At 51.6% G+C, this 23097-nt stretch overlaps 1 protein-coding gene across 2 annotated transcripts; it reads right to left on the reverse strand.

The window, feature by feature from the left end:
* Window positions 1-417: 417 nt before the first annotated feature.
* On the reverse strand, window positions 418-23047 carry PTPA (protein phosphatase 2 phosphatase activator). 2 transcript variants are annotated; one of them, XM_053996719.1, is made up of 10 exons: window positions 22925-23047; window positions 20785-20885; window positions 19534-19620; window positions 14504-14629; window positions 13645-13762; window positions 12076-12175; window positions 11091-11215; window positions 10494-10594; window positions 5881-5988; window positions 418-884 (listed from the first exon to the last, which is right to left on the reverse strand). In XM_053996719.1, exons 1-10 carry the CDS (start codon window positions 22947-22949, stop codon window positions 810-812), a joined length of 966 nt encoding a protein of 321 aa, XP_053852694.1. In that variant the 5' UTR covers window positions 22950-23047; the 3' UTR covers window positions 418-809. The 2 variants fall into 2 exon arrangements, with proteins under 2 accessions (XP_053852694.1, XP_053852695.1); XM_053996720.1 differs by lacking the exon at window positions 22925-23047 and adding an exon at window positions 22490-22565.
* Window positions 23048-23097: the final 50 nt, after the last annotated feature.

The following is a 23097-nucleotide window of genomic DNA, read 5'->3' on the forward strand; positions in this document are numbered from 1 at the left end:
ATGTGTGTGAATGTGTCAGGGTTTGTGCCAATTAAGAGAAGGCCTGAGCAGTGTCTTTGCATAGCTGCTCCCACAGAGCTGGGTCCCTCCAGAGACCCTGTCTCCAGCTCCAGAGCCAGCTCAGACGCCCGCAGCCCAGAAGGTTCCCAGCTTCACTCAAGAGAAGAGGTGCTAGCGGGAAAGGAAGACCCAGGAAACCTTGCAGAAGAGGTGGAGAGAGGGTGCTTTCCTTACCCAGAAAAAGGGAGATACAGTACCCTGGGCTTCCACAAGCCACAGGCACTCCCTACAACTCCCTTTTTCCAGTTCAGATCTCCAGTGCAGGCAGAGCTGGCTGATACAGACACGCACAGGCTCACACCTCAACCCGCGCAGTCGCAGTCGTTTCCCAAAGCAAACAGCAACAGGAAACTCCAATGAAATTCAAAAGGGAAATTGCAGTTACCACTGCCCAACACATACACATGTGCCTTCCTCCCCTCCACACCCCTTTCTCTTGGGAAGCAAAGCAGAGGGCCTTTTCTGCAGGGGAGCCCCTGCTCAAACCCATCCCCATTCCCGGCAGGGATGCGGCACAGCAGAGCAGCACGGCCCCAGCTCGGCCGCTGGCGAGACGTCCCCAGGGTGAGGACATGCAGGAGGAGCTGCTCCAGGTCCCATCTCCCCTGCCAGGCCGGCGAGTGCTTTGGATCTGTGGTTGCCGATGAGGATGTGCAGGAAAGGATGGGCTGGGTGGTGAGGAGGGGTGAGGGGAGGAGGAAGAGCGCCGTGCTGTGCCTCCGCTGCCTCGGCTCTTCCTGCGGGCTCCTTTAAGATGTCACAGGCTGGATGGGGAGCAGGCTGCCAAACTTAAAGTGCTGGATCACAGGAAACTTCTCCAGGCACTGCAGGAGGGGAGATAAAGAGAGGTGAATTCAGGAGACATTTCCACCTTACACACACAGCCTGAGCCACATCCTGTCCAGAGGGTCAGGGTTCAGGACCACTCATCTCAGACAAAGGCAGAGGATCAGCCCCATGTCTGCCCCTCCACATTCCAATCAGGCTTCTCAGGCCAGTAGCAGCACTTCATAACCCTATCCCCTTCCCTTTAGCCAGAGTCTTTTTCTTACTGAAATTCAGTATGGGGAGGCCTGGAGCATGAGCAGAAGTAGCATGTCTGTCAGCAGTTTTCTCCCTCACCACTCTCCTTGCTCAAGCTGATGTCTTTGAAGAGCTTCACCCTACAAATACTAAGAACTGCAGAATCCCCCCTGCAGAGGACAACATTGCAGAGAGAGACTCTCCCCCCCAGGCCAGTGCCCACACTCTGGGTTTGAGGCACCATTCTGCAGCTGCAAGGCACTGCCCAAACTGCATTCCAGACTCTCAAGTCTTTGATGGACAAGCACCAGTGATTTTGCAGCCATAGTTTAAAATATGATCCTATTTCTAACAACCCCTCACCCCTGAAATTCCCACCTCCCATTGAAGAGTAATGGATCACAGGTCAGTCACACAGATCCACTACAAAGCAGACTAGCTCAGAGCTGCTTCCTGCAGCTACACCCAGGCTCTGCGTAGGGTGAGCAGGGCTGCAAGGGCACAGCCCCTTCCACTCACCAGCCAACAGCAGGAAGGCCATGGACTGTGGTCAATAACGTCAGAGTTTGCCAGCACTTGCCTGGCAGAGCCTCTCAGAGCTCTGGTTTTTGAGTCACAGCAGACTCAGACTGCCCAAACCTCATGGAGGGCACAGAGCAGGCTCCACTCCATCACACAGAGCTCAGCAGTGCGTGTTCACCAGCCATGACGTGGTTACAACTCTCCATGGAGCCAAACTGGACTTGCTGCAGCAGGGGAGACTCTGGGGCTGGGGAGAAAGCCATGTACTGCAGACAGCTCTCACCCCAAGGCAGGACTTGAGCACAGGCACCCTGCCCTCGTGCTGTCATCATGGGCAAGCAGGAAGATTAGTGCTCAGAAGCCCAGGCCTACAGTAATCCCTTTGGAGCCAGAGGCCAGGCAACTGGTTCCAAGCACCAGCACACCAGAGCCAAACAAGTTTGGAGGTGGTGAAAGTACAGCATGGCTGTATCCACTCCTGGGGAATAAGAGCCAGGCAGAAAACCACAAATCTCCATGGCAAGGCACCAAGAAGTAAGTCCCGTGAGCATCAGGGCACGTCACCTTCAAAGCTTCCTAATGCTTAGAGCTGCTGCTGTCTCTCCACACAACCACTTAGACAAACTCTCAGAGGAAGCAGGGCTGGGTAACACGGGCATGAGGGGAGAGCAGAGAGAAATGAACACTGGAGATGCTGACAGCTCAAAATGTCAGCCCAATTAGTTCCAAGGAGTCCCATGGAAGACCAGACTGGTTTGGGCTCCAGATGAAGAGACTTTACCACCAGTGGGAAGAAGGGGTATCCATTCCATGTAACACATTGCCAGCTCAAGAGGAGACAAGCAAAGAAATTTCTCCTCCTCTATTCAGAAGGACTAGCACAAGTTTACTGAATTATCAGCTGTACAGAGCAACACAGCCTTCCTTGCATCAGCTGTGGATGAAACTGTACCCAAGACTAGCTCAATTTCAGGCTTATTTCTTCTTGCCACCATCTTGATCCCACTGAAGGTCTGATTGGGACTTAGTGGGGAGTAGATTCATGCACCAAGTCCAACCTTTAAAGATGGAACTGGGACTAGATTAGTTACAATGGGAAGTATTTCCTGACTGACTGCAGAGAAGTAAAGGTCAGGAGACTCAAAAGCAGGCTCAGGGGAAAAACATCAAGGCTGCTGCTTTAACCACACTCTATTCTGTCAACTTCTTCACTTGCCTTTGATGGAGAGAATAAGAAAAGCCCATGGACTTTCAAGCAAACACGTCTTCACCCATTATATTATAAATAGACACATTTGGGATTTCATAAACACACAGAGTTGAAGACACACTGTCTTCAGTCTACTGCTCATCTGCCCTGGAGTGCCTGGATCCAGACCACAGCTCCTGGACACAGACACACCTGAGCTTTCTGTCAGCTGTTTAAAGCCATCCCATAGAGAAGACAGAGAAGAGATAAAGCCTTTGAAGTGATTTTTAGATTAACTAGGTCTGGGACTGCCCCACTCCCACCAAGTGGGATTTCTCCTGGTCTGTTTCTAGCAAGTGATCTCATCCTCTGCTGCTGCCTCCACTCAGTCCCGGTTCTGGTCAGTGCTGTCCGACACCCAGCGCTCCTCAGCCACCCCAGGAGTGTTACAGAGCAGGAGCCTCCAGCTGAGTGTCTGATTTCACCTGATCAATTGCAATGGGTGATCAGAGGGGCAGGGAGAAGGGAGGGGAAAACAAATAAAACCTGAAATCTTGCTCTCACTTGGCCAGTTAGACAAAGCGACACCACAACCCCAAACCTTCCTTCTCTTTGCCATCACATGCCTCAGGCTCTGCCACAGAAGCTGCCTGCCTTGAGCTGGACAAAGATCCATGTCAGTACTTGAGGGGTGTTGCTGACTTCTCCTCTGCTAATGCTGGCAGTAGCTAATTGCAGAAAGACTGCACTGGTGAAGGCTACACAGAGAGCAGAAATACGCTGGGAGCCAGCAGAAAAGAGACAAGGTTTCCAGCAGTGACTTTGAGCCTGGCCTGAGACACCCAGACGGATTCAGTTTGCAAAGGATGAAGGTTAAGTGACTCCTAACCTTGTGTCATTCCCAGAAAATCAGTCTAGAGATCCTCCAGTTGCAAATGTTGGTGTAACCTGCAGGGCCAGGCACACCATAACTGAAAGCTCTGCCCAGCCATGCTACTATGTCCACATCCACACCCCTGTCATCTCCCAAGCCAGGCAGGAACTGGTTGAGCCAGCATCAGGTTAGATAACTCCCCAGAATAGATTATATCTAAAGATATCTCTATTGTAAAGAACCCTGAGGACCCCTGAGCAGGAGTGCCCCCTCTCCTCTGCCTATCCAGGTGAACACAACTTCCACACCACGGCAAGAGAGGACAACATTGCACAAGAATCATGTTTTTAGGATTAGTCCTTTAAGACCTACAAACATTATCTGAGGAAAAAAAACTAAATTTAAAGCTCTTTGGTTGATTCAGTATTTTCTATGCTTTAGCCAAAATTAGTACCATTAGTACCATTTCCTAGCAGTTTTTGCTTTCTCCCCTTGACACAGCTACATCTAGATATTTCTAGAAACCTACCCGTACTGGATCCAGCATTTTCACACAGAAAGTCACCTGCTACTCAAAACAGACTAAGGCCTTCAGAAAAGACCATATCTTGGATGCACATAGAAGAGCCAAAGAATCTCCCAGTCTCTAGAGAATCCCCGAGCTGTGCTCTCTCCAGGCAGGGGACAGGTAGATCTGCCAGCACATGGTGGCCCCAAGACATCAGTGAATGTGTGCACTGCACTGTGGGCTCATCACTGCCAAGCTCCTCCAGCCATGTACAGCTGGGAGCAACCACGGCACAGGGCATGTGGGGTACCAGGCAGGAGAACACCAACATCCCAGGGAATGTGGGATGCCAGGGGAGCATCCAGCTTGTGAAGGAACTGATCCAAAGGAAAGGAAGGACCACGGCAAGGCTGTTGAGGCAGCAGCAGACCACACTGAAACTCTAGGTTTTAAGACACTCATGTTTCACTTTAAAGGCACTCACAGTGCTGTGGTCTCCCCTTCAGACCCCTCAGCTCTCACAATTCAGCCTCCAGCTCAGGGTTTTCCAGCAGGCAGTGTCTCCAGCCCCTGTGACAGAGCTGCAGCCCAGGGACAGCCCCTCTCCAAGGAGCAGCCTGGGGCACCCCTCCCAGGAGCAGCCAGGCGAGGGGGTCGGCCCCCAGCCCCACTTCTCCTCTTTGGAGGCTGGGAGGAAAACTGAGCTGGGGGCGGAAGGAGCCAGCGGGCCTGGGAGTGACACCTCACAGATTAGAGAGGTATGTGGCCTGGAACCTAAACACAGGATGTGCAGTGCAGAGGAAGGGCTGGGGGAGGGAGCGGCCGTTCGGCACAGTTAACCCCTTTGTGCGCTGGGCCTGAGAGAGCTGCCCGCAGAGCTGTGTGTCCCAGCAACAGGAGCTTGTCCCAGCTCCCAACAGGAGCATGGCTGACACCAGCAGCACTGCAGGGTGTGGGATTCATTCTTTCAGGCACCACCAGTCCCCACCCCCCAGTGCCAGCAAGGAGTTGCACCATCCCTGCTCCTCCAGCGCTTTAGTGCAGCCATTGTGTCCTGCAGAGCCAACACCATTCCCTCTGGAGGTTCCTGTCCTACTTCCTCAAGCCCAGGGTTAGCTTGAGCGGGAAGGAAGATAAGGGAGAGCCAAAACTGCCCTGTTCTCCAGGTCAGGGTTCACCAGGAAAGCCTGGGGCGATGCCAGCAGAGCTGGTGGGCGGAGGATGGCCAAACCAGAGAGGTGGCTGTGGTCTCACTGGGCTGGCACATGGCATGGATGGGGCTTGTAGAAAGGGTAAATCAGTAGGAAGTATTCAGCCTGCCCTGGGGCTCTTGAAACATGGGTGGTAATTTAAAATAAGTCTTCTCTAGCTGGTAAAATAGTGGCGGACCAGAAGAACAAGGAGGTCAAGACATTTGCCGTAATTTGGAGATCTGCACTTGCACTATGGTAAGACAAGACATGGCAAAAGTCATGTGTGCAAGGAATGGCCACTTTGGGATTGGTTTTGGGGCAAACACGAGGCAAGAGATTCCTTTAAGCCAGCAGCACCTGAACAGCCAAGTGCTCCCAAGCCACAGTCAGCAAGGAGTAACAAATGGCTGTGATGGGGTCCCCACACCTGGAGCAGCACAAGAGCTGACCCATGGTGCTGTGGGAGAGCAGGTGTGTGGCCGAGCAGCCTCCCCCTGCCCACAGCACTCACCTCTGCCTTGTACATGCGGATGAGGCCCTGGTTGACCTTGGACCAGGAGGGCACGGCGCTGATGTTCCAGAGCTGGTTGGAGTGCTCAGCAAAGGGGCCTGTCTTCATCTGAAAGAGACCCAAGCACAGGGCTGAGGGAGCCGGGCCAGCCAGGAAGCTCGTGCACCAGCAGTGACTCATGCTCACACTCTCTCCAAGCAAACATTCCCACCAAGCCCAGTGACCCACGCACCAGCCACCTCACTGTGTCTTCCCCCCCTCCCTACATGCTCCCTCCTGCTGTGGCCACATCACATGAACCCGTGGCAATCCAGCTCCCCTCCTTCCCTGATAAAATTAAGCCTTTTCTTGCTATGCTTTCCTAATCAGACCTCCTTCTGCACACCTCCCTTTTAATGACTGTATTAAAAAAGCCCCACATAAGTCCTGTTCTTCCCCCCAGCAGAGCTTGGCTCAACGCTGTTCCTATTCTACCCAGAAACCTCCCAGTGCAGCACTGCTGGGCTTTCCAAGAAAATGACTCATTCCCCATTCAGATCAACAACAAGCAGCAGCGACAGCCACCACTGCCTTCCCTGAATACAGAGGGCAGTGCAGGCTGGCAGCAGCTCTGTGTCCACAGCCCACTCCACACCTGCCTCTAGCTGAGGAGGGCTCTAGGGGAAGCAGGAGCAGAGGGGACATGCTCTCCAAACTGGCTCCAGAGCTGCAAGCTGCTGGCTTGCAGTAGATGCTTTACATTTTTTTCTTTTTTTTAATTTAATACTCCACTGTTTCTCCTCCCAGGGCAAGGAGTTTGGAGGAGGGAGGGCAGGAGGGAAGCTGCAATCAGGGGCAGTTGCATGTAGATTCCCTGGGTGGTTGTCTCTCCTTCTCCTCCATGAACAAAAACAGACCCTCAGGGAGAAAAAGAAATACAACACAGCCACTCTGACTGAGCAAAGTTCCCATGACATCAGAAACCACAAGGCCGAAGCTCACGCTAAAGAGGAGCGTGGGGAGAGAGGAATCTTTTGGACTTTCATTCCCGACCTGGGGCTCGAACAACTAACCCCTTCCCTCCATGCACGCACAGGCCTGGAGAGAGGGTGGGAAAAGCGCCTCCAAAACAACCTCTCTGCTCACTAAAAAAGCAAGCAGGGCCAATCAATGTGCTTTGGGAAAATGCTGCTGCCTTTCTGCAATGCCTGTGTGACACCAGCCTGCAGCAGAGAAAGAAAGGAAGAGAGGGAGAGGGTGGGAGGACCCAAAAACCTCACTGTTTGGAGGGCGATGTGCTTCAAACCCGCTGGCCTTGGGGCTGGAGCAGCAGGGGAAGCGAGTCTGCAGCTCTGCTTGGTGCCGGGAGAGCGCGGGTGCATCTCCACTTCCCCTCGGAGGTTCCTGTGAGCTGGGGGATGACAGATGAGCCTCTCCCTGTCCCCTCCGCCACACGCTTCCCTCGTGGCTATGAGATGAAACGTGCACACACACAAAGCACGGCGCTCCCTGGCAGCGCCGGCGCGTTACCCAGCGCCAGGATTTGGCACCGGTGGGCACCCAAAGCAGCGGCTGCCAGGGAGCTCTGCGACAGGCGGCTCCACCAGAGCCTCCCCTCCCCACACAGGAGGTTTGGCTGCCTGAGTTTTGACGCCAAGCCTTCTTTCCCCTGGTGTCACCGCCCTTCAGAGGGGCACAGCTGGCATCAGCCACCACCACCGTGCTCTTCTCCCCTTCCCAAGCCAGAGAGCACGAAGGAGGCAGGCACGGCTTGCCAGTCCCACGCTCATGCCTGGCATGGCCACCACTGTGGCCCTCCTCACCCAGACACCCAGCAAGGGATGGCTTGGCTATGGTTTCAAGCTGGAGCGGGAAAAATAAGAGGGATGAGAAGGGGAACCAAAAAAAAACCCATCTCCTTCCAGCCACAAAGGGCGAAGAGAGAGAGCTGGGGGGGAGAGCGAGAGGCGGCGAGCGCTGCAGTCCCGCAGTGACCCCAGGGGAACGGAGTGAGTCAGAGCAGCCATATTGAGCAGGAAATTACTCACAGACGTGGCGTTCCTGCCTCTCGGTTCCCAAGAGAATCGGCCTTTTGTAAATGGTTCCTCTGTCAGTGCAGGGGGGAGGGGGACGGCTGAGGCCGTGCTTTCCTGTCAGCTCCTTCCCTTCCAGCAGAAACCCGAGCTCTCCCTTCCCAAATTTAGAAGCCAGATTGAAGCTGAAATTCCTGCTGCCTGCCCTGAGCTCTCAGAGGAGCATCTGGGCAAGTGCACTGATCTCCCACAACAGCTGGGTGTACCCAGCTCCCCTCCTCTGCCCACACACAGGCAGCCCTGCATCACTGTCCTCTACAGCCCCTGTGTGGCAGGCTCCATAGGGATGCTCCCAAACCCTCCTCATCCTCACACTTTCAGGTACCACACACACCCCTTTGTCAAGGCAAAGGCAGCAGCAAGGGAACAGCTCGAGTGCCAGCCAGCTCTACAAACCTCACCCTGTTCCAGAAGCATGTGTTCAGGTCCAAACCCACCCTGCAGATTTCCCAACATCAGGTCAGCTCATGCAAGATTCAGTGCCGTGCCTGGGCGCTCCTCTAAGGAGGATGCCGTGGTGGGGTCAGCCTGGACATCATCTTGCCACTGCTTTAAAAGCCTGAGGTTTAAATACATGCCTGGCAAACACCACAACAGCATATATTCATATTCCTGAAACATCACCTGGGGGCTGAGAACAGTATCTGCTCAAGAAAATATTCTCTCAGTTGACAGAAAACAACCTTCCTCAGTTGTAGTCTGAAACAAAACCTGCTCTCATGTCGGCAAGATGTACCAGACCCACTATGGGAACTGCTGTGGTGTTTGTTACATGTTTAACACCTTTAAAGGAGAGCTGTTTCCAGATGACAAGCTGAGAAGAAAACAATATCGTTCATTTATTGAAGTCTTTAATCCCTTCTATCTTTTTTCCCTGCTATTTTGTTTTGTTGTTGATTTTGGAGAGAAAGCATTTGGAGGGCACTGAGGCTGCCTCGCCCCCCCTAGTGGCAGTCACGGCCTTCCCGGGCGCTTGGGAGGGAAAAAACTCAAGATTTAAAAGAAAAATCTTCATAAAAGTGAAGCAGTAACCCGCACGGAGATGCATTGAATATACCGTGGCTTTGGTAATGCAGGTTGCTGCCGTCCCTTTCAGCTCACGGCAGGAGGGCCAAGAGGGCTCCTTGCCACCAGGTGGCACTGGGGATCTCGGAAGAAACACTGAATTCCACAATTCACGACAAATGTGTGGAAAAGGAACTCAAAACATTTATTTGAAAAGCCTACTAAAAAGCTGACTTTCTGCAGGCAGAAGCAGAGTGACCTGAAGCGGCAGGATTGTGCTGGGTATTTTAAACATCACCTGTCAACTGGGCGCTGCAGAATCTTCTACACACATCTCAAGAGATGTAAGTTTTTTAAGAGGTCAGTGCACTGTCTGGATATCACAGAAGCCTAAACTAAAATAAATCTTTGACCATCTTGGCTCCTGATTTCCTGTCCTCATCTTGATCTCTTCTACCAGCACCTCTTTATTACCCATGGTATGATTTATCTTGGCATTAAGGGTTAAACCCTGTGAGGTGCTGAGTACCAACAAACCCTACCAGATTTAACAGGACTTGACACAGCACCTCCTGGGGTTTGGGCCAAAGGCTCCTATAAAGATTTCCTACATGAAAGGATAAGTTCATAGTCTGTAACCTCCCTTCCCATCTAATCACTAAATTAGAGAGGCGAGGAAGGGGGAAAGTGAACAGAACAAAAGGGAAGAACTGCACTCTTGTCCTTCAAAATTAATCCCATCAACTTCCTCTTGCCAGAGACAAGAAATCCCTCACCACAACAGAGCGGGTAGTTCTTGCTCTCCCTGTCCAGACTGTGCAGTGAGGGAACTGGGAGAAACACGGCCAAATCCTCCATTGATGCTGCAGGCAGCAAGCCACGAGCTCCCTCATTGAGAAACAGCCCAGGGCTGCCAACAAGCTGAGGATCACCTGCCCCTCTCCCAAGGGCCCTGCAGTGCCTGAGCAGAAACAGTCCTGAGAGCGCTGCCAGCTGGGGGAATCTCAGCACCACCTCTGCTCTAGGTCAGCTGCAAATAAGGTGCATTTAATGGGCAACTCTTTTGGTAGAATCTGGAGGAGGCAGAGCAGCACAGAGGTTTGGGGGCCTGCCCTAAGCAAGGGGAGGCCCAGGGCTGCCAGGCAGCACCCAAGGGCTGCAGGGAAGGGAGGTTGTCTTGGCAAGCAGAGTCATTTCACAGCTCCTACTTCATCTTCCTAGTGTATCTACGGGAACCAGACTTCTCCATGCAAGCTCCCACTGACTGATCCAAGTGATGATCCAAAGTTATTTGTTTGCACTTGTTACAGCTCCCTTCAACTACAATCCACAGCCCATCCAGTTTAATTACACTTTCTTCTCAACATCCCTGTCTCAGCTCATTCAAGGAGAACACCTCTGCCATGCAACAATGGTTCATCTGCACAGTTCCATGAGAGCAAACAAACAGGCAAAGGAGGAAGAGTAAACCACTGCCAGAGCCAAGTATCTAATGTCAAGAGAATGTCCCTGTGGGACAAACCTTCCATTCCTCACCTCTGTAATGAAGAGGATGCACTCCAGGAACATGAAGTCCTTATGGTTTTCATTTACCACCTTCTCATCAACAAAGTGCCGAGGCTCCAGACTTGGATGGTCTAAAAAGAGTAAGAAGCAACAGGAAGTAACCTGTATGGCAATCCCCTCCTGAGATCAAGTTCAACCAGGTGGTGTGCTGCCCCTCACCCAGAAGCACAACCCTCCCATGAGAGCTCTTTAAAAGGCAGCACAGAGTTGTTCCCTTCTATCTCATCTCCCACTCCAGTGCCTCTGCAGGAACAAAACTCCACTGAGCAGAAATTGCATTTTTTAGCACCAAAACCAAGACTCTCCTTTTAAAAAGCTTAATTGCAATCATTGCAATAAAGACTGAAGTACTATAAAAGGAAGCTTTCTATCTCCCAACCAGCTTTTATTCTTTTACCTCAGCTTTACACTGAGGTAAAACAAAAAATCCAAGCCCCAAACTTTCCTGTTGTGTTATACACAAATCTGACATATTTGAATTTAAAAGTCAGCCCCAAGTCCCACCATCTTTACATCCTACACAAATGGGGCAGAGGGTAAGCCAGGACACAAGATTTTTATTAGTACCTATCAGCTGGGAACTGCCCCATATGAAAGGCAGGAACTGGAAGTCATCCAAGCCCCACACGCCCTGGCTGCCAGCAGGTTCCATCCTGTAGGTTTTCTGCAATTTTCGCATCACTTCCAGGTACCTGAGACCAAAGAGAACAGGAAGGGTAAGGCAAGGCCTTCTCCTGTTCTTTGACTTTTGCGAGGACAAGAAAAACCAGTTGGGGAAAAGACACAATTTATCACTCGTAAGCAGGACCCCCACATACAGCACAGTTCACTGAATACATATTCAGCTCTTTTGCCATAGAAAGCAGCCTGATGGTACCTAACACCAAATGCACAGAGAAACCCAGGGGCAGGGGTTTGCTTTATCTGCAAAGTCTTATGATAGTGCAGATCCTTCCTCACGCCCACTGTTATTTGTAAACATTGACACTTCGCATCCCTTCACCAACTTCCAGAAAAGCACAGAGTTTTCTACCTTACAGCAACCACTACTTCCACTTTTCAGGTGGAAAATTAAAGCTGGAAGTACTATTGAAGGAAATTGTTTCCATGCCACCAAACAGTGATACAGCTGGGATTAGATCCCTGGACTCCAAACACCCATTCCATCAGTTTCATCCTATCAACTCTACCTCCTGAGCTGGAAACACATCTAGAGGAGTAGTGGAGGCCTGCCAGTTGCATAGATTTTTTATTTTTGATGCCTGAAGAGATGTTAGCCTCTGATCAGATACTCCTGTCTATCACAAAGCACAGAGCCTCACCCACAGAGTTCAGTAACTTGTGCTCCACTAAAGTAACTTTCCAGGAGGACAATGCCTCTGAAGACAAGGGGCCATCTCCTCTTTTTGAGACAGTTATAATGGGTCAGTGTACAGGCCATTAAAATGTACATCTGCTCCTAATTATGTCTAAAATTGTCTTCAGCTTTCCCATTCTACCCTTCCCCCTAGACAGCCCAATACTTCCAGCCCTTCTCCTCCCATTACCTCACCTGTTAAACACTTTGAAGACAATGGCCATCTGGTCATCCACTCTGAGCACACCAATTTTGCAGAGGCAGCAGAGAAAGGCTGCAAATGCAGCTTCATGCCCTGGAGTAAAAAGACATGCAGAGATATGACACAGGTGTCTCTGGCCCCCAGGACAACCTTTCTGTGGGCACCACAACAGCTCTTCAGCAATCACAGCAGTCACAGTTCCCTCTCAACCCTGTTGTCATTGTTAATGCCATGAGTTGACAATATTTTATCCCCCTGCAGCACCCACCCAAATTATACCTTCTAGACATTCATAAGGTGATCATTAACTTAAAGAAAAGAAGTTCTTAAGGGAAAACAGCTCAAACTGGGCATGCTGGGAGCAAGGCAGGGACTTTCCCAGGAGCTTGGCACAGCAAGGGAAGTGGAGCACTGCAGAGTCATCTTCTTGGGGGATGCAAGAGAACCTCACATCTGCAAGCAAACAGATTTCCTCCTGCTACAAAAATATCTCTGTGTTGGAAGGATGCTGATCCCACAACACTGCCAGGAACAGTCTGTCCCAGAAGGTACTGGGATCTCAGGCTAAGCCTCTGCAACCTGGCCCTCCAGCTAACAGCAAGGAAAAGAAACAACCAGCAAACCCAGAAATGTCTTTCAGTGGGAAGGACCATGGAAGAAGGGAAAGTACAAGATCAGCAGATCCACACTATAGAAAGGTGTGGATGGCAGTTCCCAGTGTAGGAACAAAGTGCACCCATGGTCTGGACACTGTGAGCTGGGACATAGGCCCCTGGCTTGGGACACACTGGATGGAAGGAGAGGTTGAATTTCCTTCTCTGAGCTGACCAAACCCCATCCAGCCTTTCCAAGGACAACATCTCCCCCTGGTGCCAGTGAGCCGCAGCCAGCACTGCACAGCCTCCAATCCTTCAGCTTTTACCCATGGCTTCCTCTTCCTCTCCCTGCCCAAGCTCAAAGTCATGTTTCCTTGCACTCACAGCATCCTGTTCTCCTGCCTTTTGGTGAGGACACAGCTATCCTCCAGAGAGGAGCAGAGCATGCAGACAATTCTATACTTAGTTCTCACTGAAGCCTGTGTGGTTACTTCACCAGCAATTCAGTATGTCCTCAGATGCTTCTAACTTCAGATTTCAAAGTCCCTCTGTAAGCAGTGATCCACTTCTAGGGACCACCAGACCATTATGATGTCCCTCTAGGGACACCTCCCACCGAACATGAACATGGCTCTCACTCTAGTTCCAATGCAAGCCAGCATATTTTATCCTTTAAACTGCTTGCTGCAGGACTGCTGCATGCAGTGAAGCACGTCCTACAGCTCATCCCATAACAACTTGGTTCCCATCTCATTGGATGAGATGTGAAAGGGTGTCACAGCTCTAGCACAGCTCCCAGTCACAGCCCACACAGGGCAGAGGGGTGAGGGGGCCATAAAAAGAAGGTGTTCATTTCAAGCTGGCCCTAAAAATAGTGGTAATGATATATTTAAATAAATACAGCACCCAACTCCAAAGGTCCCTTCCTGACAAACCCAGCCTTGGCCAGCGTGCAAGCCCAGGTACCTGTGCCATAGTCAATGCGGGTGGAGTTCCCCACGGATTCCTTCAGGTACACAGCCACTTCTGGGGCAGCATCAGCCAAATGCTTGGGAATCACTGCTGACACCAACTTTTCTGCCTCCTGAAAGACACAGGGTGTGTGTGAGCACAGATCTGTCACAATCCCCAGGGACAAGGCACCCTGTGCTCAGATGCTGCCACAGCATGAGGGCTGCAACAGTGCCCTGCAATGCCTGGAGGAAGCAAGAGAGAGGAGCAAAATCTCCTGTTGGAGAAGTCATCTCCAGAGATGGAGCAAGTCAGGGAGAGCTTGTCCTGAGACCTATTCAGGCCATACACATCCTGTAAGACAGAAAAGCCTCATCACCCAAGTACATTGAACCAGTTACCCACTGAGCCATCACCAGGGACAAAAGCATCACTAGAACAGCAGAGCAGCTGCAAGGTCACTGCTGCTGGGACTGGGGCTGTGCCACCTCCAGAGCTTGGTGCAGGGCAAGTGCTCTGAGCTGAAGGAATTCGAGCAGTTTTCCCCGATATTTCTCTCATTTTGTGACACAGTGGGCAGTTACAAAGCAGAGAAATTCCTTGGGCTTTGACAGCCCTTCTGACTCATCCAGAACCTGGATACTCAGCCAAGAGCGTTTACATGGCCCATATGCTCTCACAAGAGGAAAAGATAGCACCAAGTCTATGGTAAGTGATGCGTGCCAAGAGGTGGATCCTTCAAGGCTTATCTGAGTAATTCCTTTGTGAGCTGCTTGGCTGCCACACAGTGACAGAGCCATTCCCCCACCCCTGCTGGGCACACTGCCCTTCTGTGGGGGCTGCAGGTAACACTGCACAGCACAGACATGCTCACCTGGTCTAGTTTGGCGTACCAGGTCCTGAAGGCTTTGTTCCCAAAGCGAGAAGGTTGATCCACTGGCGGGGTTTCATCGATCCATCTGTCAAGGGTGTTCAGCAGAGCCACCAGCTTTTCAATGGGCTACAGAGAGCAAGAGGGTGAGGGGTCACAGTGACATAAAACAGAGCAGTCCCTCAGTCTCTGACATCTCTCCCCTCACTGAGAGTCATTAAAGCCCATACCATGCTTCCCAAGAGAGGCATGTGGAAACGGGCTGTGCCAATCCTCCTCAAAATGCAGAGGGGACAGAAAAACCATTCTTCCCTGCAGAAGAGCAGTCCAGTACAAAGCCCAGCCTGAGGCTGACTCCTCAGTCACCCACACAATCTTCCATGAGCTGTAACAGCACCATGCTGCAAAATCTCTTGGAGAAGAGCTGCAGAGCAGTCCTCACAGGACTGAAAGGCAGGTAAGGGACCTTCAACACAATAACTCAGGCTCAATATCTTAAGGGTCCTGCATTCCCCATAGGATAAAGAATAGCACATATACAGTGCTATGCATCCTCACCATTGGCTGATGATGTGATTTAAAGGCCCTTCTCAAGGCTCTAATAATTGTCCTGAAGTGTCTCTTAGGAGCCAGGACACATTTGTACAGCAAGTCAACCTTCTCAGCATGATTCCTGTTGCTTCAAACTCCTACCAGCCAGACCACCAGGCAGCTCCAGCCCAGGGACACCCACTGCACGTGGCAAAATACAACCTACCCAGGGGAAGAGGCAGCCTGGTTAGCCCACCAGTGCTCTCATCAGGAATGAGAAACTCTCAGCTCTCAGAGAAATGTCTCAATTCAAACACAAAGCTGATGGGAAGACAGCAAGAACAACAAGACCACAGCCATGTTTCTCACACCCAGGACTGGAAGTGAGGGACCCATGTGAAAGGAAAAGAGGTGCAGCAGGTGATATAGCACAATGTCTCGAGCTGTGCTGTCAGACCAGAGCTGGCCAATGCACACCATCTCCCTGCCTGGCCCAAATGGCTGGAGAACAGCTACACCCCCCATACCAAGAGGCAACACCACAGGCAGCACTTTTATCAGCTCCAGACGGTTTCAGGAGGCTCTGCTGACAACTGGTCAAGCCTGCCAGAGGCTCTGGGATTCTCCCTGTCTGATTCCAAGCAGCTGGAGAGCCATCAGCCGCCACAGCAGCTGGCCAGGCCCCGGGCAATGTAGGCTCCTCTGTCTCGAGAGGGGATTCCTCCTTCAAGGGGACAAAGAGGACAGCAGAAGCGGCGGCTGGTTTGACTTTGCTGGAGGCATCGACCGTGTGAAGCTGGCTGGTCTCCTGGGTTGTGGTTCAATTCTTCACGCTGCTGTCGGGAGGACAAGGAAACAGCAGAGCCCAGCAAGTTTCCAGCCCTTGAAGTGCCACTGGGAGGGGGTGGGCAGAGCCAGGCATGGCAGAGCTGTGCTGCCACTGAACCAGCTGCAGGTCACTCCTGGGGGGAAGGGTGTCATGGCAGACACAGCCTCCCACAGACAGTGACTCCTGAGGTGCCACCCCAAAGACATCGAGGGCTCAGCCAGTGGGAACAAGCAGAAGAGGGATCCTCCCAACCCAGGGCCTTGAGATTTAGTCACTGAGCCAGAGCAGAGACTGCGACAAGACCTGAGCACACTGAGAACACAAAAAAAAAGGGACAAGGCAGCCTAAAAAGCTCTGGGTGACCCTGGAGGCACTAACAGACCAGTGCCCCAGACATATGTGGACCGAAGCCCCCTCTGCTTCAGCTCCCTGCTCCCAAAACACCGTAGGAATCAAACACATTCCCATTGCACTGGGCCACGTTTGGACTCAGCCCTACTCCTTCCTGGCTATTGCATTCCCCTCCAATTAAGCAACAGCATCCCCAGCACTGGGTTGCATTAAATAATTAAATTGTGCTGGTGATTTATCCGCCGGCACCAGCAGCTCATTATGAGCAGCCACCGTATTTCAAACCCTCTCCACGAGCACTCGGTGCTGCCTGGATAAATGGCTGGCATGGACCAGCTCCTTCCCTGGGGAGCAGAGAGTCCAACCTTCCCTTCCCCACTCGCTGGCTTTAAAGGGATTAAAAGCCCAGCCCCACTGAACACGGGAGAGCAGGACCCAGCTGCTGGCTCAGCCACATCAATAAATAATTAAAGAGCTGTGGTTCATTTTGGGCTCAAGGCCCTTTGAAAAGGGGGTAACTAAAAGAAGCAGCTTCCCATTGTCCAGCAGAGGAAGCCTATACATCCAGGGCTGACCCCTGTGGGGGAGAAAGGAGCTTATGGGAACACAGCCATCAGCACCACTGCAGCCTGTTTTGCCTGGCTGGGTTTTTAAGCTCTATTTTTGCTTTACCTTTCCAGTGATCAAAGCAAGGGCAGCCTCCCCCCTGCTCTCCTTGCTCTTCTCGTTGTGCTGATTTTGCATCTCCTTGACCCTGAGTCTGCCACCGGTCCCAAAGGCAAACCACAGGGCTTCCTACAGAGCACAGACCTGTCAGCAGCTCTCAAGAGCAGAGGCCAGGCAGACAGAGGTGCTGAGGAGGCATCACGGCAGCCAAAGCTGCCCACAGCAACCAACTCTCCCCCTATGGGCTCCTCAGGCCCTGTCAGAATGGGGAGCTGCTAAAATCAGAGCATTTGCTGCTTCCCCCACTTCCTTCCTGGAAGCAGAGCAAGCCACAAGACCGACCAGTTTCCCCCAGTGCACTGGGCTGTTTGACAGGAAGGTCTGCTCCTTGCATGGCAAAAATTAACCTCGTCCTCCTCACTGCACTGCACCTCTGATCCAAGTCACTGCTCCAGGCTGCAGCCCCAGCAAGTTGCTGATGGATCCCCACGTGGAAAGCACTCCCTCCAGGAGGGGAAGGCAGGTCACAGCCTATCACTCACACAACCTTGTGCCAGACACGGTGTCTGTGCCAGAGTCTGCTATCAGTGCCTGTCAGATGCCTGCAGCAAACCCTGGACAGCTCCACACAATGTGTCAGTAGGAGCAGAGCAAGCTCAGCAAGTCTCCAAGGGGACTCAGCCCCAACAGGATCCAGCAGAAAGGCTGGTATCAACACACACTCTCTGGAAACCACTAAGCTGCCTCTTTCAAAGCAGAGGGGACCATACTTCCATTTTTTATTCCATGGCAAAGCAATACCAGTAAGTCACAGAGTGGATAAGCATTCAGCAGAAAGGATTTCAGGAGGTCATTTGCCAAAGGAAGGTGTCCCTGGCATTTGATCAGGGAGGAAGATGGGATGGCACAAAAGCACATTGGTAGCAGGTACAGCAAAAGAGAAGAAAGCTGAGCAGAGATGCAAGAAGAGGCCACGAGGGGCTGAGCTTTTAAAAGCACAGATAAGCAGTTTGATCTACAAAGGAGCCTGTATGAACAAGCAACCTCATCAACAAGACAACCCTGGGGATGCTCCACCTGTGCCTCAAGTCACAAGCTTCTGCTCTCCTCAGTGTGCAAGGAATGAGATTTGTTCCCTGCCACTTCCCAAGCAGTTGGGATTGTGTCTCTTGTTTGTTACTTGGACTGGGACCATGGATGGAAAACATTCACTCCAAGAGAGCTCTTCTGCAGACACAGCCCTGGTACAGCTTTTCCTGACAGCTCAAAGGGCTTGTCGGAGAAGGTTGGGTTCCCCCCCCCCTCTTTGTTTTGTTCATTTTTAATGCTTTGTTTCCCTAGAAGTGCTCTGCGGATGGTTGGGAACAAGCGAGATCACGACAAAGGCAAAATTCAAAGGTGAAATGCAAACAGCAGAAAGCAAGAGCAGCATTTGACAGCAGTTTCTACTTAATTGAAGGAACAAAAGAGGGGCACAAAGCCTGTTAGGGAGAGACTCATTATCCCTGATCCCCTCCATGAACTACAGGGGAGTTTCTCATTCACACACTGGCTCCTAGAAGGGAAGGCTGGACTCAACACAGTACTTTAAACATGAAGACTGGATTAAACACTACCATCAGCTGCCTTCCCACACCAGAAGGAACAGCTATAAACACAAGGCCCAGTCTGCTGCCTATTTTGCCTAGATCTTTATACATCTCTCAGCTTTCCAGCACAGCCGTGATCAGTAAAACTGTATCCAAGAATCTCCTCACTGCAGCACAGACCAAGGGAGGGGGATTCGGCGTGCAACAAGGAAGCAAAGCTGGTGGCCAATGTGTGCTCTGTGGATTGGCAGCACCCAGAGAGCCCTCGGGGCAGCAGTGACACTACTGAGGGTGCCTGCCCTTTCTCTCTGGCTCCACTATGTCCTGAGAAGGTGAACAGCCATTAAACGTGGCTATGGCAGCAGGCAGGGACAAGTGACAGCCACTTTCATGCGAGGGGAAAACCAAGTGCTTTCTGCTTAACACCTTGGAAGGGGAGATCCTGCCCCACAGGTTAAACCTCCCAGGCCCCCTGAAATGTCCCAGCCCAACCCAGCATCCCTGTGAGCTCTGCAGGCCCCGGGACTTTAAGCACGACTTTGGGCAAGGCAGGTGCAGCCAGTGACACACCTTGAGGTCACAACTGTCCAACCAGAGCTTGCACAACTTAGCTACAGCCTGGGCTGAGGAGATTGGTGCAATTAACACAGTCTGAGCAACAACAAGGGACAGGGAGAGAAGTGGTTTGCCCACAGATTTTCCTACAGAAAAACCACTTGGGTTACAGGAATGGTACAGACATTCCAGCCTTTTGCCTGCAACGAGGAGGGAATATCACATCTTCAAAGCATCACTGATTCCCCACCAGCTTCTGCCCTCTTGCTCAATTTCTCATCCACCAAGCACATCCAGACTCTCTGCATCCTGAGGGGAAGATGGCACCCTGACATTTGCATCCCCAACCACATTCAATCTCCCTCGGCTCCCAGATAAGCCACTAATTCATTCCTTCATTCCTCACCCAGGAAATAATTCATTGTAGATCCAAAAAAAAAAAAAAAAAAAAAAAAAAAAAGGTGAAAAAAGGCAGGAAAGAAGTAACAAGGGGATCCAAACTCTTCTCCTACCTCTGACACTTTGTATTCACAGGTCAGCTTCTTGCCCCTGACACCTTCGTTCAGAGTGAGGATGAAGCCCATGTAGTCTGCATATGCCTGTGAAAACACCAAGAGGGCAGAGCTTTAGGGAGAGCCCAGGTCTGTCAGAGCACAAACCACAGCACAGGAGCATCCTGCACCCCAAGGGAATCTTTCCCAACACACAACACTGCTTCCTTGGAGACACCCGGGGGTGCAGGGCTTGCTGTGAAATTACTGCTCTTTTTGGCAGCCCCAGAAGCAGAAGGCAGGTGGCGATTGCATTGCTGTGAAAATTAGAGAAAGGAGAATCCTAAAAATGCTCAAACTGACCCCAAAATCATTCCCTCAGCTCCCATCAGGTAAAATTCAAACTCCTCAGTTCTGCAAAGTCTCAGCTGTGCCCAGGCATTATGCCCTGCACTGCTCCTCCCAGACCTGTGCTGTTACCTTCCCTTTCCCCCTTGGACTATCCCCCCATGCTCATGAAAGGGAAGAGGGAGACAGCCCAAGCTCCTCACTCCCCTCTTTAGATTTGCTGCTCTGGAAGCATCATCTCCAGTGCAGCTCCACAGCAGCACACTGCCACTTCTCCCTCTCTGCCTAAATCCTGACCAGGAGCAAGTCCTTAAACCCAGAAGACTTAAATTGGGAGCTGCACCCAGAGGTTTGCTTGACACCTGCCTATAACCTCAGTTTCTCTCAAGACATCTCACATCAGTCATCAAGCAAGAATTTGCTCCTAAGAGGTGGGATAAGTTTGGGCCAACACCCCAATCCCTCAAAGGCAGAGAGGGGAGAACCTGCTTGTTCCACCAGCTCCACACAGGCTGTAAACAAAAATTATCCAGGAAATTGAAGGGCTCAGCTCTAGAGTCCTTTCCAGAACAGCACAGTGGGAAGGAACCAACCCAGGCTGGTGCCACCAGGGCCAGGCAGCAGAACCATTTAAGGTGAGCTCAAACAGGGCTGGGTAAATCCAGTTTGGTTATAAAGTACAGGCCAGGTAGGATGAAACAGTCACCAGCTTCTCATCCAGCTTGCTGGGAGGGAGCAGTAATCATTACTGCCAAGTAATTTTCCTACAAACAAGCACCAACTCTTCTTCTTTAAAACACAAATTCAATTATTTCCCATTCTCTGCCCAAGCCTCCTTTACTTCCTGGCTGTTCCCACACCACACCTGGCTGCCACCAAAAGATCAGCAGCATTTCCCAGTATTTCCTGTCCCCAGAGTCATACCTGAGATCTCTTCCACTTGGCCATGTCGGAAACCACATTTATCTCCTTTTTGGGGACCATGAAGCATTGCTGGACAGGAGGAGCCACCTCCTCAGAGGCACCTGGGAGATGCAAGAAAGAGGTAAAACAGAGGCACTGGGGAAGGAGAAATCTTCTATTTTTCTTTCTTAGTAATGAGCTTTATTTCTCAGGAGATACAAAGCACACAAATCCATCCCAGCTGGGCTGTAATCTCACCGAGTCCTTCTCACCAACATCCTCCTAAGGACACTGCAAGCCTTCAGACAGAAGCATTTATGTCTGTTTTCATTGTTAAAGATGCATTTCCCATTCAGACAGAGAGACTAGTGCAGGAGATAACAAAAGCAACAGTTTAATTATTTCTGTCTAGTGCAGCCAAGCCTCAGGTCATGCTGAAGCACTGAGCTCTCCTACAAACTAACTCTGCCTTGTTTTTAGGTGTTAAGCCTGACCTTCATTCCTCTAGAAAGGATAATTCCTGCATGAACAAGCTGGAGCAGTGCAATAAATGCAGCCCAGAGCCACAGCTCTGGTCCATGCAGCACCAGGACTTGGGGGATGATGGGACACAGCCTCTTCCAGGCAAAAGCTGTGAAGATCATTTAATTTCAAAGCCCTCTCAGAGCCTTAGATGCAATATTTAATGCAAATGTGAGTTGCTAATGAATTAGAGGGGCTCTTTTCCCCAGCACCTGAACCCAGGGCCCAACCTGCAGAACCAGAAAAGTTCCAGGAGATTTAAAGTAATTTGTATTATGCTTCTGAAAGTGCAACTTTTAATAGGAAGAGGCAATGCAGAGAGCACTGTCAAGGAACCTGGGCACTAATGTCAATTTATGAGTTCTGTCACAGTCACTCAGTTCACCTTTTTAAACCCAGAAAAGCTGCAGACACTTATGCAGCACCAGCTGCCTTGACACACTCCAGCAACTGCTGTCCACAGCCCAGCCAGTTCAGGCACTGTCTCCCTAACAAACACCACCAAACTCCAACTCCTTAAAATATCATCAGGTGCATTTACATAGAAAACACCACCCAGAAGCATCAGCAGCCTTTTCCACAATGCTCTCCAGCAGGCAGATCAGATTAAAAGGAATCCAAAGTCCCAGGAACAACACAGAGTCTGCTGTAGATTTGTCATACAACCTTTGACAGTCATTTGACTTCTCTGCCTTTCACATTTCCCATGCCATGAACAGATTCAGCCTCATCTCCTGCCCTGAATGTTGCAATGTTCAGTTCACTGCTGCAGAAGTTACAGCAAAAGTTCCAGGTAGAAGGATGAGAGGAACAACATGTGAAGAATTTAAATTAAAGACACGTGTGTCTCTCTTCTGAAAATTCAGCACACAACTCACAGCGACTGGCACCACACCAATGGAGCTCTGCTTTTAAGAGTTTATAACATGAAAACAATGAAAACCTCCCAAGGAGTGAAGTGAAAAGGCAAACGCTGATGTGTCCATCAGTACAGGTGACACACAAATCCCAGGGCAGTGTCCTGATCTGGGTGTTTACCATTACCAGAACTCCTTTCCTCTCTTTGCGTTTGTTTCTCAGCTATCACTGCTTCTGACCCAAACTTTGTGCAATTCCTCTTGGTGAGGAACACTCAAGGAAGGAAACAGTGAGGGCTGCAGGGGTTACAGTATTCTGGGATGAATACACAGGAGTCCAAGTGTACTGGTATGATGGAGACGGGAGCCTGGCGGGTCGGCTTTATGACGAGAAGCAGCTTGGACAGAGGAGGCACTTTCAGGCTTGTGTGAGGAGGGGGACTCAAAGGCTCCGCACGAGAACCAGTCACAAAACTGGGCTGGGGGTCACAGGGATCGCCGATCCAGAGGCTCAGTCCCGACCACCAACCTCGCCCTGGGGTGGTGCCAAGACTCGGGGGGCCCAGGTCCTTCACACCCTCAGCAAATCGCCCCCTTCCTCCCCACCCTGGGCCGGGCGCTGCTGCCACCGCCCCCCGCAACGCGGCCCCGGCGCCCTCGGCCCAGCACCCCCGGAGCGTGGGGCCCTGTACCGGCGCTCCCCGGCCCCGAGCACGCCCCTGAGAGGCCCTGAACGCAGCCCACAGCCCGGTGGTTCTTAGAGCCCCCCGGGCGCTCCTCACCTGTCCGCCGCTCGCTCTCTGCCATCTTCCCGCAGCCCGGCCCGGCCCGGCCGCCCTCACCTCCCACCTCCGCGCACGCCGAAGCCGCCGGCGGCCATCTTTGAGCAGGGCACGCCGTCCGGCCCTGTCGTTCCTGGGGCTGTCACACGGCGGAGCGGCCCCTAACGGCCACC

Source organism: Vidua macroura, chromosome 21 (assembly GCF_024509145.1).
Source record: "Vidua macroura isolate BioBank_ID:100142 chromosome 21, ASM2450914v1, whole genome shotgun sequence".
NCBI classification, from domain to species: Eukaryota; Metazoa; Chordata; class Aves; order Passeriformes; family Viduidae; genus Vidua; species Vidua macroura.